Source organism: Podospora anserina, chromosome 6 (genome assembly GCF_000226545.1).
Source record: "Podospora anserina S mat+ genomic DNA chromosome 6, supercontig 2".
Lineage (NCBI taxonomy): Eukaryota > Fungi > Ascomycota > Sordariomycetes > Sordariales > Podosporaceae > Podospora > Podospora anserina.
This window is the reverse complement of record NW_001914857.1, coordinates 1278902-1293667: the sequence shown is the minus strand read 5'-3', so window position 1 is coordinate 1293667 and position 14766 is coordinate 1278902. Positions and strand designations below refer to the sequence as shown.

The window sequence follows — 14766 nt, the reverse complement described above, 5'->3', positions numbered from 1 at the left end:
GACTCGGGATGGGAGGGGGGATATGTTGCGCGCAGGAAGACGGGAGGATCAATGTATTGTGGGTTACGGACGGGAGTACGTTCACCATGTGCACTGTCTAGGTTGGTAGGTACCTACGTAGGTTAAGGTGTGGAGCGGCCTGTTCTGGGATATGTGCTCTCCTCACTGCACGACAAGGAGGAGAGAAACACGGCTCGGAAAATGTGTGCCACCTGTGGGGAAGAGAGAGAACCTCTTTTGGGACAATTATTGCTCGACCAGGCGTGGCGAGGCAGAGGGGGGTTGGTTGCCTTCTTGGTCAAGGTCAGGTCTAGTTGGCGTGTGCGCGTGATGTGTGTGGTGATGGCTATGTGCGGACGGAGATGCTGATGGGGATCTTCGGCCTGGAGTTCCGAGGCCGTGTTTGTACACGCATTAGTATGAAGTGAGTGGCCAAATAGGGGAGGCGTGTGGCATATGGTGGTGGCTGGGGTCGGTTGTTGTGTCTGGTAAATGCTGACAAAGGCGTGAATTTTTTCTTGTTTTTTATTCTCCGAGATTTGGTCAGTTCTGACTGACTGTGGCCACGAAGGAAAAAGGGTGCAGTTGTGCTACACTACCTTACCACGACTACTTACCTACCTACCCTGAGCTTTGACCGGAGATGTTGGGGTTGTGGTAGCGAGGTTCATGTGGTGATCAAGTGAGGCTGGTGGTGGTTTATGATGGTGGATAGGCGGCGAATATTGCGGGATCGAGGGGCGTGAAGCTGAGGTGTACGATAGCTATACCTGGCCTCACGGTGGTGTCCAAGTTTCCGCGCGTTTTCGGGTTGTGCTGTGCGTACCAGAAGGGGTGTAGATGTGAATGTGGACCGGAGTGAGACCCTGATTATGAAGACATGATGGACTAGATCTGCAGTATGCGATGTGACGAGGTGGTCTGGCTAAGCTAGCTGGGGTTTGATATTCAGGTACCGTTTCCTTGGACGGTAGATGGCGTACCTGAACGAGATGAGATCGGATGGAACCGGCAAGGCTTCAGACAACCGTTTTGCTTTGTCAGATCTTATCACATCTGTCATTATGTGATGAGATGGGACCGAGATGACATCGGACGAAAGATAGGAATATTTTCCTCAAGCTGAAACGAAACGAGGAGGAATCTCCATATGATCCCACGTACCAAGCCTAGGGAACCGTCTACATCAGAAGCGATGATTCCGGGGGTCTGGAAGAAGACAGACGTGATCTCGCTTGATGCCGTTGGGTCCAAGAGCGGGCAATTCCCCTTCGTTAGTGCGAGTAGTTATCGATGTAGATGTTTGTACCTACTCAACCTCACCGTCTTGACGATGAAATCAGCGAGGTATGCGCGAGAAATCAACAGTGAATCGGTCATTCTAGCATTACAACCAGGCCTGAGCACTCAACTCCGAGACCAAAAGGGCTGGTGGTAGTTGTAGCAGATTTCCGTAGTGCTGATACAAGGCAGCCACGGAAGACCTGCCCGTGATACGACATGTTTGTTGGGCACAAGGCAATCAATGCCTGTCTAACGTTGTGTAGAGTTGTATGGGCGTTGTTAGAAACCAAGTTATTGTACTGCTTCTTTTCGGGGAACCACGTGGTGGAACCGGAACAGTACATGGAGACGGCTCGACTTACCTTGTTTCATCCAGGTAGGGTGGTGGGAGAAGTGTGCATATTATTCCGGCAGTCAGATTCGTCGCTGGCCTCTTAGATGGTGGTTGACGTCTTAATTCAGCATGATAATGATGATTTCATCATGGTCCGATCTGAGATGGGTTGTGAAAGCTACGCTGGCCTACCTTTGCTGGGTGTCAAGGTCAGTCACGGCGAAAAAATAGGGCCGACAGTGCAACGTCAAAGGGTCCATTTTGGCTCTTCTCCTTTTAATTTTCAATGCCGCTGGCTTTGTGGGTAGTGGTAATATAAGGTACGGTGGTAGACTCTTGAGTGTTTTGTTGCATGATTAGCGAGTGCGATACATCTGAAAGTTACATCAGCCTTCTGTAGTGTCGGTGATGCTTTTGCTAAAGCCTCAAGTTTTCGGGATCAATCCCGACGTCCATGCTCAGAGGGTTCCATATTGGTGTTTTTATCGTTGCATCTTGGACGGGATGGAACTTGTTCAACGGTCGGTTTTTGTCTTGGGTGTCGTTTGTTGGGGATACTACTGTGTCAATGGGCAGCCAGTCTCGCACCGTCATACCGATAGCCTTCGCCGCAGCAGGCAAAAAGGCTTGTATCACGTTGCCTTCAAGGTGAGCCCGTTCTGATGAAAGCTGCGACTGCCGGCCCCTCCGTTTGAGCATGTCCCGGACCGGTCAGTTCGCCGTCTTGCGTTCCACGGCATGATGTGCTGTACAGTACCGTGTGCCGGTAGTTGACTCCGTTGTGCAACCAAATGATGGAATCATGTCTCGGGAGTCGGGATATGGTTGCTTTGGCATCTTCCCCTGCAGCTGATCGGAGTCCCGTGAGGCATTTCAGCATCTGATGATGGGGTAAAGTGGCAGTCGCTGGAGGCTAGAAGCGGAGGAGCGGCCGGCATGTGGACTTTAGAGCCATTTGGGTAATCGTTAACCATAGGGATGTGCTCCGTCCTTCCTGTTGCTGTGGAGGACGACCGGTCCGTGAATACATGGGTCTTCGGTCAAGCTTGAGGTTTGGACCTGGAGTCTTCGGTGCCGAAGATGTTTCCAAGCGCCGAGAATCGATCTCCGGGGAAGGCCCCTGCGCCCGATAGGACGGGATCCGCTGCCGTCCGTGTCGTTCCTCCGCCCGTGCCGCTCCTCCGCCCCGTGCCGCTGAACGGCTTGTGTTGTGTTGGAGGCCGGGGCCGCACTGGCCACTCCATGACAGAATGCGGGGAAGGATCGTCGTCAAGACAGCCCCTCCTTTTGGGTCGACACTAGGATCAGGCCTAACAGCTATTCGCATGAACAACAGCTCGAAAGCCCTCAAATTGGGTGTTGGAGAGTGGTGTTCAAACCAAAGGACAGCGATTCTCTTGACGCTGGTATGGCTTTCTGACAAAACACTCTGCATTCAAGACCCTTGATTCAAGGGTTATAGAGGCCCCCGATCCATTGACCCTAACATTGTCTTCCAGCTGGCACTTCCCGGCAATCTGATCGTTGCCTTGACGCAAATAAGCGCGGCAAACCAGAACCTGTTTTCTCCCTCCTCCAGCTTTCTCCCACAAGAGGCTGCTGGCATGAGCTGGGGGTCCAGGAATGTGCTGCCATTGGGACTGTCGAAGCCCGCATCACGTGATGTGATAGCTCGCCTCTCTGTGTTCAGCCATCTCCTTTTCAGTCGGTCGCGGGGATCGTTGTGTCCAATCGTCGGCTGCGTCACAGTGGTCGCGACTCTAGCCTGTCAGCTGCGTCGTGAGGTGATAGCAGTCCCATTGGAAGAAGGCCGGCAACTGATGCTTCGGAAGGGGGATTTTCTCCACTAACACGGCAAGCGAAGGACCCAAGCACCCAAGACAGCGTTCCGACGGTCGAGGCCTCAGGCCGTCATCACCCCTCATCTCATCTTTCCCTCTCGTCTCTCCTGACTCACCTCACCTTGCCCACGACCGACCCGCTCGCTCTTCCTCCACCCGACCGAACTCCCGCATCAGGCCTGATCCCTCCTCCACGGTTCTCGGCGGTGCCCAAAGCTGGTGATCCTTCAGCTGTCTGCAGAGAGCACTTGCAAGCTAGGACGGGTCAGGTATTTATTAGGCTGCTGCCGGTTTTTCATCCGTGGTTGGGGCGAGCCCAGGGCAAAGCCAAGGGGTGGCACCGTGGGCTGTCGGAAGGAATTGTGTTGTGCTGGCAATGCAAGTGGTCCAAGTGGGAAGCCGGTGAGCCCAATCGCAGCTCTGGGGCATCTGCAGACCCGCCTCCGCCGTCCAACCACACTGGACCATCTGGCCGACGCTTCGTCTACCCCCCGTCGCAATTCTCTTCCACCGTCCACCTGCCGCGGCACAGAGGCACTCAGAGTGCCAAAGCGGCTGTCAACACGCCATCTTGTTGTGTTTTGTGCCCCATCAGACTCCAGACCCGTTGTCCTGTTGTCGTTGAAGTGAGCGAGTAATACGGGGACCAAGACGAATCGATCGAATGGCCGACGTCGAAGACCAGCAACAGGGCGGGCCTAGGACTTCGCGAAGCAGTGTGCGGAAGAAGCGCACAGGAAAATCTCCCAAGCCGGAGCCCCAGTCCCAAAACGATTGGACATCAGCCGGTGGGCCACGACCCCGTCCGTCGCCTCACCCGAAACGTCATGGGGATATAGACATAGACATAGACATTGTCGAGTCCTCTGACGACTCAGACGACGCCCAAGCGTCGCCTCCCAAGCAGCAGCAACCATCTCGACGTCCTTCGAAGCAGCGTCAACAGCTCCCGAGTCCCACCGACTCCGAGGACTCCGACCTCCCGTCCAAGCCGCCGTCCCGTTCTCGACATCGGACTGCTGCCATGCGGCCCAACTCCACCGTGCCCTTGGTCGACACCAAGGCCATGGCCCGCCGTATGCAACATCGCCCTTCATATGACAACGACGACGACGATGATGAGCCGCCTATACGTCCATCGCGGCCAGCAAGCCGCCAGACGATGGCATCTCGTCGCGACCAGAGTTCTCGCTCCGCTCACCGCTACAGGTCCACTCCTGAATCTAGGCGCTCACCCCGCACTTCCATGTCCGATTCTGAGGGCGAAACTGACGTGACCGAGGATTCTTTGGAGGAAGTGGTTATTCAACAGCCTACCCGGAGAAGGAAGCCTCCGGCTGTTCCCACCGCCCCGGTACCCCCTCCCGCACCGTCCATGCATGAGCGCCTCAACCGGCGCACAGAGGAGCCCGAAATTGAGGTCGTCTATGAGGATCCAGATCCGGAGCCGGATTTTGCATCGACAAGGTATGAGCAATCGGTAGGTGTAGGAAGATCGCGAGCTCAATCCCGAGCCCCTTCCCGAGCACCCTCTCGAGCTGCGTCGGTGAAGCCGGATGCCTATCGTCGTCCGAGAGACGTTTCCCGTGCTCCGAGTCTCGATGGCGACCGGGCTCGGTCCAAATCCCGAACCAGAAGGTATTGTCAACCGCCTCCGAATAGGCAGTATTTCTCAGTAGTAGCTAACCCTGGCGATAGACCGTCGACCAGGCAGTATGAGTCAGACGCTTATGTGTCGAGGGCCCCTTCAGTGTTCAGAAGAGCCAACACCACCATAGAAGGGTCACACCATGCGTCGTCACAGAGCTTCAGCTCCAAGCGGTCCATGTTTGCCGATCCGACAGCTGCCAATAACATGCAGTTGGAGAGGCAACAACCCAAGAGGTTTACCACTTGTGTCTCATGCAGAGACAACAAGACTCTGGTTGAGAACACAGCCAAGCTCAAGTGCGCACATCGCATGTGCAACACTTGCCTGGTGCGCAGCTTTGAGCTGTCTCTCCGAGGCCCACAGCATATGCCCCCTCGATGTTGTACCGCAGAGCCCATCCCACCAAAGCACGTCGACAAACTGCTGGGTGAAGATTTCAAAGCCGAGTGGAACCGAAAATACCGTGAGTATACGACCAGAAGCCGCATATATTGTCCAGAGGAACGGTGTGGCAGGTGGTTCCAGCCCGACAACATTCGTCAGGAGAACGGGCGTGGGCAGGCAAAATGCACTCACTGCAAAACAAAAGTCTGCTGTGCTTGCCATGGACTGTGGCATCCGCAGTACAACTGCCCAGGCGATGAGAACACAGCACAGTTCATGCCGCAATCCAAGCGAGATACATACCAGACCTGTTATCAGTGCCATCACATGGTCGAACTCGCTGAAGGCTGCAACCATATGAAGTGGTAAGTCCAGGTTCCATGCCACCGCAATCATGATGGTTCCCAGCTAATAACCTGTCCCTATCAGCCGTTGTGGTGCTCAGTTCTGTATGCTTTGTGGCGGTCCGTGGAAATCGTGCGCATGCCCCATGACGAATAACTCGGTCCAAGCTGTACCTCGAGCAGCCGCAGACCGCATGAGGACGCTGATGGACGAACCCCCGAATCCCTTTGCATCTGCGCCGAAGTACGCATCTCGTGTTCCCTCTCCCCAGGCTCTACGGTCGGGATTCCCGGCCTCTTATGCAGGCACTGTAAAGCCTCGCCCATCGAGCTACGAGGAAGAACCATATCTTGCTCGGCGTATGGAAGTCCGTGAAGAACCTCATCATGCTCGCCGGATGCATTCTTTTGATGATGCTTTTGGTCATGTCGATGACCAGGCCGAGTACGGTAGAGGAAGGGCAGGTGTCAACGTCTTTGACTTTGAAGAACAACCCCGACGACGCATCGAAGCTCGGAGCCGCGGAGCGTCTTTTGGAAACGGTGATTTCCGAGCTGGGAGGGCTGCAACGGTTGTTGCACCATCACCTCCGCAAACACATGTTCCCATGGCGCCGCCACCGCCTCGTTCGGCATTTGAGCCACCCTCACGCCCCGCCTTCGACCGAGTACCACCTCGGGCCGCGCCGCGCGCTGATTATGCCTCCGAGGCCTATGCTCAAAGAGCGGCGCGCTATGCTTCGCCGGAGCGATATGAGGAGTTTGCTGCCGAGAACTACACAGCCGACAGACGGAGACCGTACTCGCCCGAAAGACGACAAACATTCCTTACTGCGAGACGGCCGCGTTCTTTGGATAGACACCATCCATTTGCTCAGGAGCGGCGCGAAGAGTCACCCGATGGTTGGCAAGTCCCGACGCGTTTCCCATCCCCAGAAAGAGGAGCACCCATGGCGATGGAGATTCCGCAGAAGCCACGACACATGCTCGCGCCCGAGAGGCACATGCAGATCCCAGAAAGGCACATGGCACCCCAGGATAGACACATGCAGCTTCCTGAACGACACATGGCCACTCCTGACCGCTACGCCTCCATGTCGGAAAGGCACGCCCCGATGCCGGAAAGACAACAACAGCAGATGCCAGAGAGGCACATGGCAATGCCCGAAAGACAGCTGGCTCATCCTGACGATAGACTCCGTGCTCCTTCGCCCGAGAGACGCCGAGCGTCGTCATTCGACAAACGGCTCGCCGATCGTTTCAACCCGGAGAGCAGACAGAGTCCAGGAGCCTACCACATGGGCGGGATGGGCCACGCCGTCCCACCTGCTCCTATGACCACCATCGGAGTTGGCCCTGTCGGACCGCCCGGACACATGGGACACATGGGCATGATGAGTGCGATGGTGCCCCAGGGGCCGCTGAGTCCTACAAGAGGACCACCGCCTCTTTCTCGCACCGCATCGCACCCGGCAGCAGCAATGATGCACGGACACGGAGGTGGTCCATCAATTCCGGTCGCTCCGGTGCCGCCACCGGCTATTTCGCATATGCCTCGCAGGCACACCATGGAGGAGGACATCTACGTCTCCGGCCGTCATCCAGGAGGACCGACACCTGAATGGTTTGGTCCCCCGGGCATGGGCATGGGACTGCATGAGTGGGATCCCAGCGGGGGTTCTGCCCGTGCTCCTCACATCCGAAGACGGGCCACGCAAGCTCACCGGGAGCACAACAAGACTGAGGCCAAGCCCTCGATGCAGGCTGGCCTGAGCGGATCTGGGAGAGGCTTGCATCGAGTGTCGGAGTGGGTGAATTATATTGAGCCTGGCCCGCCTGAGGATACAATGGGAGGAGGTGGCCCTGCGACGATTGTGGGATAGCGTTTTGTTTTTTCTTGTCCTCATTTTTGGATTTTTCTTTGGCTATTTTATTGTATTTCTTATTCTTTTTTCTTGGGACATTCTGGATCTCGTCAACTTTTCTTTATCACGTGTGTCACCACCACCACTACCACAAGCAAACAAAGCGAAGCGAAGCGATCATTACGTTGGGAGAGGGAAGAATTTCTGTTATGAAGTTATGATATCAATGGACTTTGTACAATTTGGTACCTGACGTGATGTGATGATGGATGAAGGGGCATCGAGAAGCATAGGCATTGTTTTAGGCATAGGAATGACGACATGAATGGTTGATGATATCATGGGGTTTTTGTTAATTTATTTTTATTTTTTATTTTTATGGGTATTTGTTTTGCTCTGTCTTTACCTGCTATTCTATTGGTTGATTTGTCTGACATTGTGTGTATATCTCAGGCTGTCATGAGAGTTAAGTACAGGTAGGTTGAGGAGGGGGATGGTGTTTTGGGTTGGTGTTTTGGGTTGGTGTTTTGGGTTGGTGAGGGTCTCGGTCATGAGAAAGAAAAGAAAATGATTGAATTTATTTGTTCCCCTGCCCTAAACGACAGTAATGGTTGTTCTATTGCCTCAGCTGTGTCTCATCACTCTCAAGCGCTGATATTTAAAAAAGAAAGGATGATAATACCTATTGCACGCTAAACAAAACTACCTATCTAAATCTCAAAGAAAGCACAATACAGTCTAAACCCTTAACCTCCCCTCCTCTCGTCGAACCCTTAGCTTGATCTACTCATCATCAGGCCCCAAAGGAAACTCACTCGCCGCAACATTGCACTGCCTAAACAACCTCACCTCCTCCTCGGCAAACGCGCCCACAACACTATGCAACACCCCCCTGTTGTGGAAAAGCACAAAATCCCCCTCCTCCCAGTCATGCGCGTAGACATACTCGGGTGCAATCCCCGGCCTCTGCAGCCTATGCACAATCTCCCTCACCTCCGCCAAATCCTCAATCACCGTCCCATCAGCCAAGTGCAACTTTCTAATCGCAGAAGGGTGCACCTGCAGCGCTAGCTTTCCCGTGACAGGATTCTTCCAGCACATGGGCAAAATCTGGATCTTGTCTTGTTCAATAGGGGGGAGGTCCCCAAGAGGAATTTCTTTGCCTTGGGAGACCATACCCAGCCCGTCAGAGCGGGATTTGGCGCCTGACATCCAGATGTAGGGGTGGGGGGCGTATTCCACGCGGGTGGAACGGCAAAAGGCTTGGTCTTTGGGGGAGAGGATGTCGTAGGAGGTGCATGACGAGACAAAAGCTGTGGTTCCCAAGGGGACGGAGAGCTCATCCCCTGTTCCGTCGTCGTAACGGCAGATTTGCCTGCGGCCAGAGGGGACTTTGACTGCCAGGAGGGTGGTCACGATGGGAGGGGCGAGGCCGTAGAGGGCGGCGTCGATGTGCCATCTGTAGAACCTCGTGTGTGTGAGGTCGTCGGCTTCGGGGATGGAGGTGGCGTGGAAGGTTTTGTGGTGGGGGTGGCGGAGGGTGATGTTTTGAAGGCCTTCGTAGGAAGACACAAAGCCGTTGCCGATGACTTGGACTTGGGGCTGGTGGGGGATTGTTTTGAGGTCGGGGTGGAGGATGGAGCGTTTGGCGTCTACTGTTTTGCCATGACCATAAGAGGTTGCGAGGGGATCGAAGCGGTTGGTGAGCTCGTATTGGGCGCGTGGGGAGACGTGGGATTGGGATTTGAAGATTACGACTTGGTGGGTGAAGAGGGCGTCACGGATGAGGGCAAAGTCAGAGTCTAGGTGGGGGATGTTAGTGGAGGGTGTTCTGGGGTTAGTTTGATGATTGGGGTGGCTTACCGAGGAGGTTACCGATTTCACGGGTATTCTCCCTTTTCTACAGAGGTCACATTTTTTCATCATGTATGATGCTTTTTCATGTCTTACCAGTGAGGTTCTCAATGTCAATGCCTGTGATGGTGGCTCCGAAGTTGATCTTGGAGCCCTCGGGAGGCGTGAGAGGTTGGACAACGGGGCCGGTGGCTGAAGGCATGGTTGTGAGTGTTTGGGGTTTAAAGGTTCTTGATTTGTTCTGTCTTGTAAGTCCGGGCTGAGGATGAGGAGCTAAAATTGAAGTCAAACAAGGAGAGCAGCCGTCTCTTATATCTTCCCAAGTTTCCCGTCATGACGTTGATGCTTATCTATCGGCCAGGATCTTTATCACTAATTGATGTCGGTGGTGACCGATAACAAGCGCGGATTTTGCCCCGCTGATAGCGGACGGCCGAACTCGGTCTTCGGCGGGGCGGGCTTCGCCGGGACCCTCAGCTTTGCTGCAATGACGACACGGAGATGCCCAAATGGGTTTCTTGTGATTTTTAGGACGCAAAAGACACCATATGGAGTTCATAAGAAGTTTTGCGCAATTGTTTCTGATGTTTCGCATCAGGCTCCTGATACATCGTCGGTCAGAGTGTGGCCGGTGAGGGTTAGGGTTCAACGCGCCTACCGTATAAGTCGAGGTTGATGGCCCTTCACCAGTACCTTGCATAATGGAGTAATACTGATGGAGAATCTAAATCTTATGAAAATAAGAGGATACGAAGCCTGATTCTTAGATGTATTACTTTTGCATGGAAAGAACTCCTGCGACAGTGACTGCTTGTACTTGCCAAAATCAAGGTACCTGTTCCTAGCCTTGCGTGCGCCTTCCCTCTGAGCAAACGCACTGTTGATTACAATCGCTTTTCTTTCTTGCATCGTCACTCTAAGTCTCCAAAATCATCGAAACTTATGAGCTCTTATCGCCAAATGGTATATCCAAATGCCCGAGTCCCAAACGCAATACCGATAAGCCGAGCCCGAACAACACAAACCCGCCCCCACGATCAAACGCCGATATTATGCCAGTACCATCAATTACTTTTCCGACAAGCATTATGCTCCAATCTCCTCCCTCAAATCCTCCAACATCTTCGCAATCTTGATGGAAACGTCCGTCGACCGAGGGATATCGTGTCCACCGCCGTGATCGTACTCCTTCCTGTTCTCGCAAAAGTACGCCAACTGAACACTCGATGGCCACCTTGGGTCCTTAGCACCGTAGATGTGAATTGTTGGAATCTTGATCATGGCTTCCTTTGGCATGGCGGTAAAGTCAATCCCAAACACATCTGTCTCGTCTGGCATCTTTGACGGGTCGTGAAGCAACCCGTTGACGTCGTCCCACAGTCCCATGCCCGGCTTGATTTTGTCGAGATTCTTCGCCAGATCAATCAATGCGCCGGCCTTCTTCTTGAGCAGCGCACCCGTGGCATCGTTGACAGCATGGGCCTTTTCTGTGATGGGCAAGTTGAGATCTTCGAGGACACCGAGAGGGAGACCGCCGCAGATGAAGATGGCTGCTTTGAATGGTAGAGGTTCCTCGGGTGTTTCGAGGTTGTGGTAGAGAAGGAAGCTGCTAACTAAGGAGCAGCCCTGGGAAAAGCAAATCACGGCGTCGTAGGGTCCGTTTTCCTCGATGTAGTCGATCAACCACTTGTGCGCACCTTTGATGCCGTTGATGGTCGCTTTTGGCCACCAAGTGTAATGACTGGAGTCGAACAAGACCTTGATACCTGGTGCTGGGGCGCAATGAAATGGGGCATCAACAAAGTCGAATTCGTAGCTTTTTGGGAGCTTTGCTCTCAAAGCAACTATTGCATCTGTAAGTGTGCGATCTGATAAGATTTGGGGCATTGCAACTTACCTGTTTGAGATTTGAAGATGTAGGCACTTGTCCCTTGACCATGGAGACCTAGAATTCTCATCTTTTTTTTGACTTGGTGGGTTGCCTAGCGAGATCAGATGTTGGAATGTAGCAAGTCGAGGTCGAGATGGACGGTGGATTCGGGGAAGAGGCTCTTTGTAAGTCTGGATGCTATCTACAGAAAACCACTGGGACAATGCTTGGAAGGTGAGGCTGACTCTGAATCAAACCGTTACGGCCGTTGCCTTTCTATTTAAACAACCGCATCGGTCTTGCTTAGAGCGCCGTTGCAGAGCGCCTCACATAAGCTGGTTCGGGGTCCGATTTGGAGAGAGTCCGTGGCTGACCGGCTGGAGCTGAATACCTTAAAGCGGCAATAAACCGCCGTCCGACATTCCCTAGTGTTGTTTTTGCCGGACACCGAGTCCATGCCAAGATCTAAGACAGGAACCTGCCTCTGTACAGGAGCCGGACCAGGAACCGATGCCCGTTCAATGGCCTTGGGCCTGATATTCAGAGATAAAAAGCTGTCGGTTTCCAGCCTAGACCCGACGGTCCCCTTCAAAGTGCGCACTAATAAAGGTCAGCGATGCGGAGATATCAACAGTCTACCGTTTTACTGCCACGAATTGGAGACACTAGGTGAAAGATGCCACCAAAGGGATGTTTGGTGGGTAAGACTAGGCGAGCTCATATTGTCTGTATCAGACAGGCCTAGAAGAACGTCTAATTACAGTTTCGGAGAACGCTGATTGACAAAGGCAGGCTACATTCTTGCTGTCATGTAAATGCAAGTCAATTGTTTCACGCCATCTCTAATGTCTTTTTTCTACCAATCTTTTATTCGTTACAGACATCAGGTCATTATTGCAGCCGCCTTCCAGAACGACATCAATCCCGCAGTCAGCACCCATAATGAAACGAGACCAAACATGGTACAACGGCAGAAAATTATGCATCTCTCCAACTTACCTCCTCCCACCACCCGCTCTCACGCCCCCTCCGGCCTTTGCACCAGCAGCCTTCATATTCCCAAACCATGCACTTTTGCCCCTTACACTTGTCTGCACTGGGACTCCCTTTCCGTGTCTCTTATCAGCGTGTATGACAGCCGGCATAACGATGTTTCCTATCGCCATCTGAGTAGCCTGCCTCATGACAGTGTGTCTCAACCCTCCTTTCCGCTTAGGGTGCTTTTGGTCGATGAACGTGTCGACAACAGCAGCTCCGACGGCGGCAGCGACAATCTTGCCACCTTTGGCACCTATCAATGGCGAGGGATCATCCCGCAGCTTGAGAGCGGCCACTGCTCCTGCTTCAAAGGCGGTGCGTGCGGCTGTGTAGATGATGTCTGCGGGAGAGTGGGATTCGTTGCGTTTTGATGAGGAGTGGTGGTGGTGGGGTGGGTGGGATCTGGAGCGGAGGTGCGAGTCTTCCCTGCCCCTGCGACTCCTGGACCTGGAACGCGATGAGACGGATGGTTTGCGACGACGACCTAGACGGCTGACGCTGCGGGCTAGGCGGCGGAGACGACCGGGCTGTTTGGGGGAAGGGTCACGGACACGGTCAAAGTCGCTCTCTGATGAGGAGGAAGAGGCTGATGATGATCGAGATGGCGACCGGTGTGAACCTCTCAGGGGGTGGCGTACTGATCGATGTCGACCTCGTCTTGAGGTTTCTTCGTCGTGCGAGTGGTGGCGCTTGTCTTGTGAGTCGATGCTCCTGTCTCTTTTTCGGCTTTGATGTCGGGACCTGCCGTGGTAAGTGCTGTCCTCGGAATCGGTGCTTCTGTCCCTTCTTTGGCTTCTGCGAGAGCGCTTCTCTCTTGACTCGCGGGAAGTGTCGTCGTCTGAGTCGACACTTCTTCCCCTTCCTCGACTCTTGTGAGAGCGGCGATCTCTTGGATCATGGTAAATTCCATCGTCTGACTCGACACTCCTCCTTCTTCTGTGTCGTCGATGATGTTGATCATCTGCTCGACCCCTTCGCGGTCCTCTGGAACTGTCATGATCATCGTCGTGTTCGGCGTAATCCCGAGCGTACGTTGTGCTCGGGGGCGTGGAATGACTGATGCGCCGGGGTAATCTTGATGGACGGGTAGGCATTACAGATTATTTTCTCTCTATAGATCGTAAATCATAAAAAGTGAAGAAAAAAAAGTGTCATGAGATGAAACTAGTGAGGTGATGAGTGATGACTTTGAGTCTTGAAGCGACCCCTATTCACCCTTGCCAAGACCAGATGACAAATATTTGTTGTTTTTGACGGAATTCTTTATTGAACAAGCACACACCCCTTTTTGAAATTCCATTTTCCCCGTCTGGACATGGGGATGGGGATATAACTAACTTTTTTCTGTTCTTTGTGTTCCCGGACGAATAACCTGATTTTTACCCCATACCCCGCGTTGGTGAAGCGTGGATGGTGGTTGAGCTGTAAGAATCCGGGCGGTGCGTCACTCTTGTCGATCACTTCCCTGCTTTTATAAAATCTGAGCCAGTCAGCATACACCACCCAACGAGAGTTCTAGAAAAGAAGTGAGGGGTTACACAACATGACTGACGAGGTTCCATCCTCTGGTGCCCGACCGATCGGACGATTGGAGTTAGGGGCGGTGCAAAAGCCAAGAGCTGATATCATTGTGCAGTTTGCACTGCCGTGGGAAAAAAGGACCCTGAAGATCGGAGGTTTTTAAATTGTTCGGTATTGATTGCCGAGTGGGAACAGATAAGGGTTGTTGTGTTTTTGGTCCAGCGAATCCGATTGTGTCGATGGACGGGATGATTCTGTGAAACGAAAGGGTGGAATGTAAGTTGATGTCACGTTATAGGTTTTGGGTTCTTTAACACAACTTGGAGGATGACGGGCTTGGGAGTTGGATATAGGGGACACAGAAGTTGTCATTGTGCATCACAGATATCACTCATCATGCAATAGTTCCAGAAGAGAACCCACTATTAAAATATCCCCATCAAAAGAAGGATAGAGACCTGTGCAAGGTGAAGTGGACAACGAGAGATATGACCCAGAAAAAAAAGAACAGCATAACGGTGTATCCCCAAACCCAACCCATAACGACCAGTTTTAATCTTAACCCCCGGAGGCCGTCCCCGGAATACTCATTCTCTTCGTTTTGTTCCTATCCATCTCTTGTCCATGTACGACATATGTTCATTTGTTTTGACGTATTAAAAGAAAAAGAAAAAAGGTCATGTACCTACTCACCCTCCAACGACGGATCATGAGACAAAACAGGTCACAGACAGATATCCTCCCACTTTCTAGATCATCCTTCGTCTTCATCCACCATTC

At 53.0% G+C, this 14766-nt stretch overlaps 4 protein-coding genes across 4 annotated transcripts; 1 reads left to right on the top strand and 3 right to left on the bottom strand.

The window, feature by feature from the left end:
- Nucleotides 1–4123: 4123 nt before the first annotated feature.
- On the top strand, nucleotides 4124–7721 carry PODANS_6_2850 (uncharacterized protein; the record flags this gene model as incomplete). Its single annotated transcript, XM_001910174.1, has 2 exons — nucleotides 4124–5859; nucleotides 5924–7721. 2 exons carry the CDS (start codon nucleotides 4124–4126, stop codon nucleotides 7719–7721), a joined length of 3534 nt encoding a protein of 1177 aa, XP_001910209.1.
- A 765-nt stretch (nucleotides 7722–8486) lies between these two features.
- On the bottom strand, nucleotides 8487–9759 carry PODANS_6_2860 (uncharacterized protein; the record flags this gene model as incomplete). Its single annotated transcript, XM_001910173.1, has 2 exons — nucleotides 8487–9505; nucleotides 9654–9759. 2 exons carry the CDS (start codon nucleotides 9757–9759, stop codon nucleotides 8487–8489), a joined length of 1125 nt encoding a protein of 374 aa, XP_001910208.1.
- Nucleotides 9760–10643: 884 nt separating this feature from the next.
- On the bottom strand, nucleotides 10644–11515 carry PODANS_6_2870 (uncharacterized protein; the record flags this gene model as incomplete). The annotated part of the gene is made up of 2 exons (XM_001910172.1): nucleotides 10644–11410; nucleotides 11455–11515. 2 exons carry the CDS (start codon nucleotides 11513–11515, stop codon nucleotides 10644–10646), a joined length of 828 nt encoding a protein of 275 aa, XP_001910207.1.
- Nucleotides 11516–12422: 907 nt separating this feature from the next.
- On the bottom strand, nucleotides 12423–13559 carry PODANS_6_2880 (uncharacterized protein; the record flags this gene model as incomplete). Its single annotated transcript, XM_001910171.1, has 1 exon — nucleotides 12423–13559. The coding sequence occupies one exon, from the start codon at nucleotides 13557–13559 to the stop codon at nucleotides 12423–12425; it is 1137 nt and encodes a 378-aa protein (XP_001910206.1).
- Between the last annotated feature and the right edge of the window lie 1207 nt (nucleotides 13560–14766).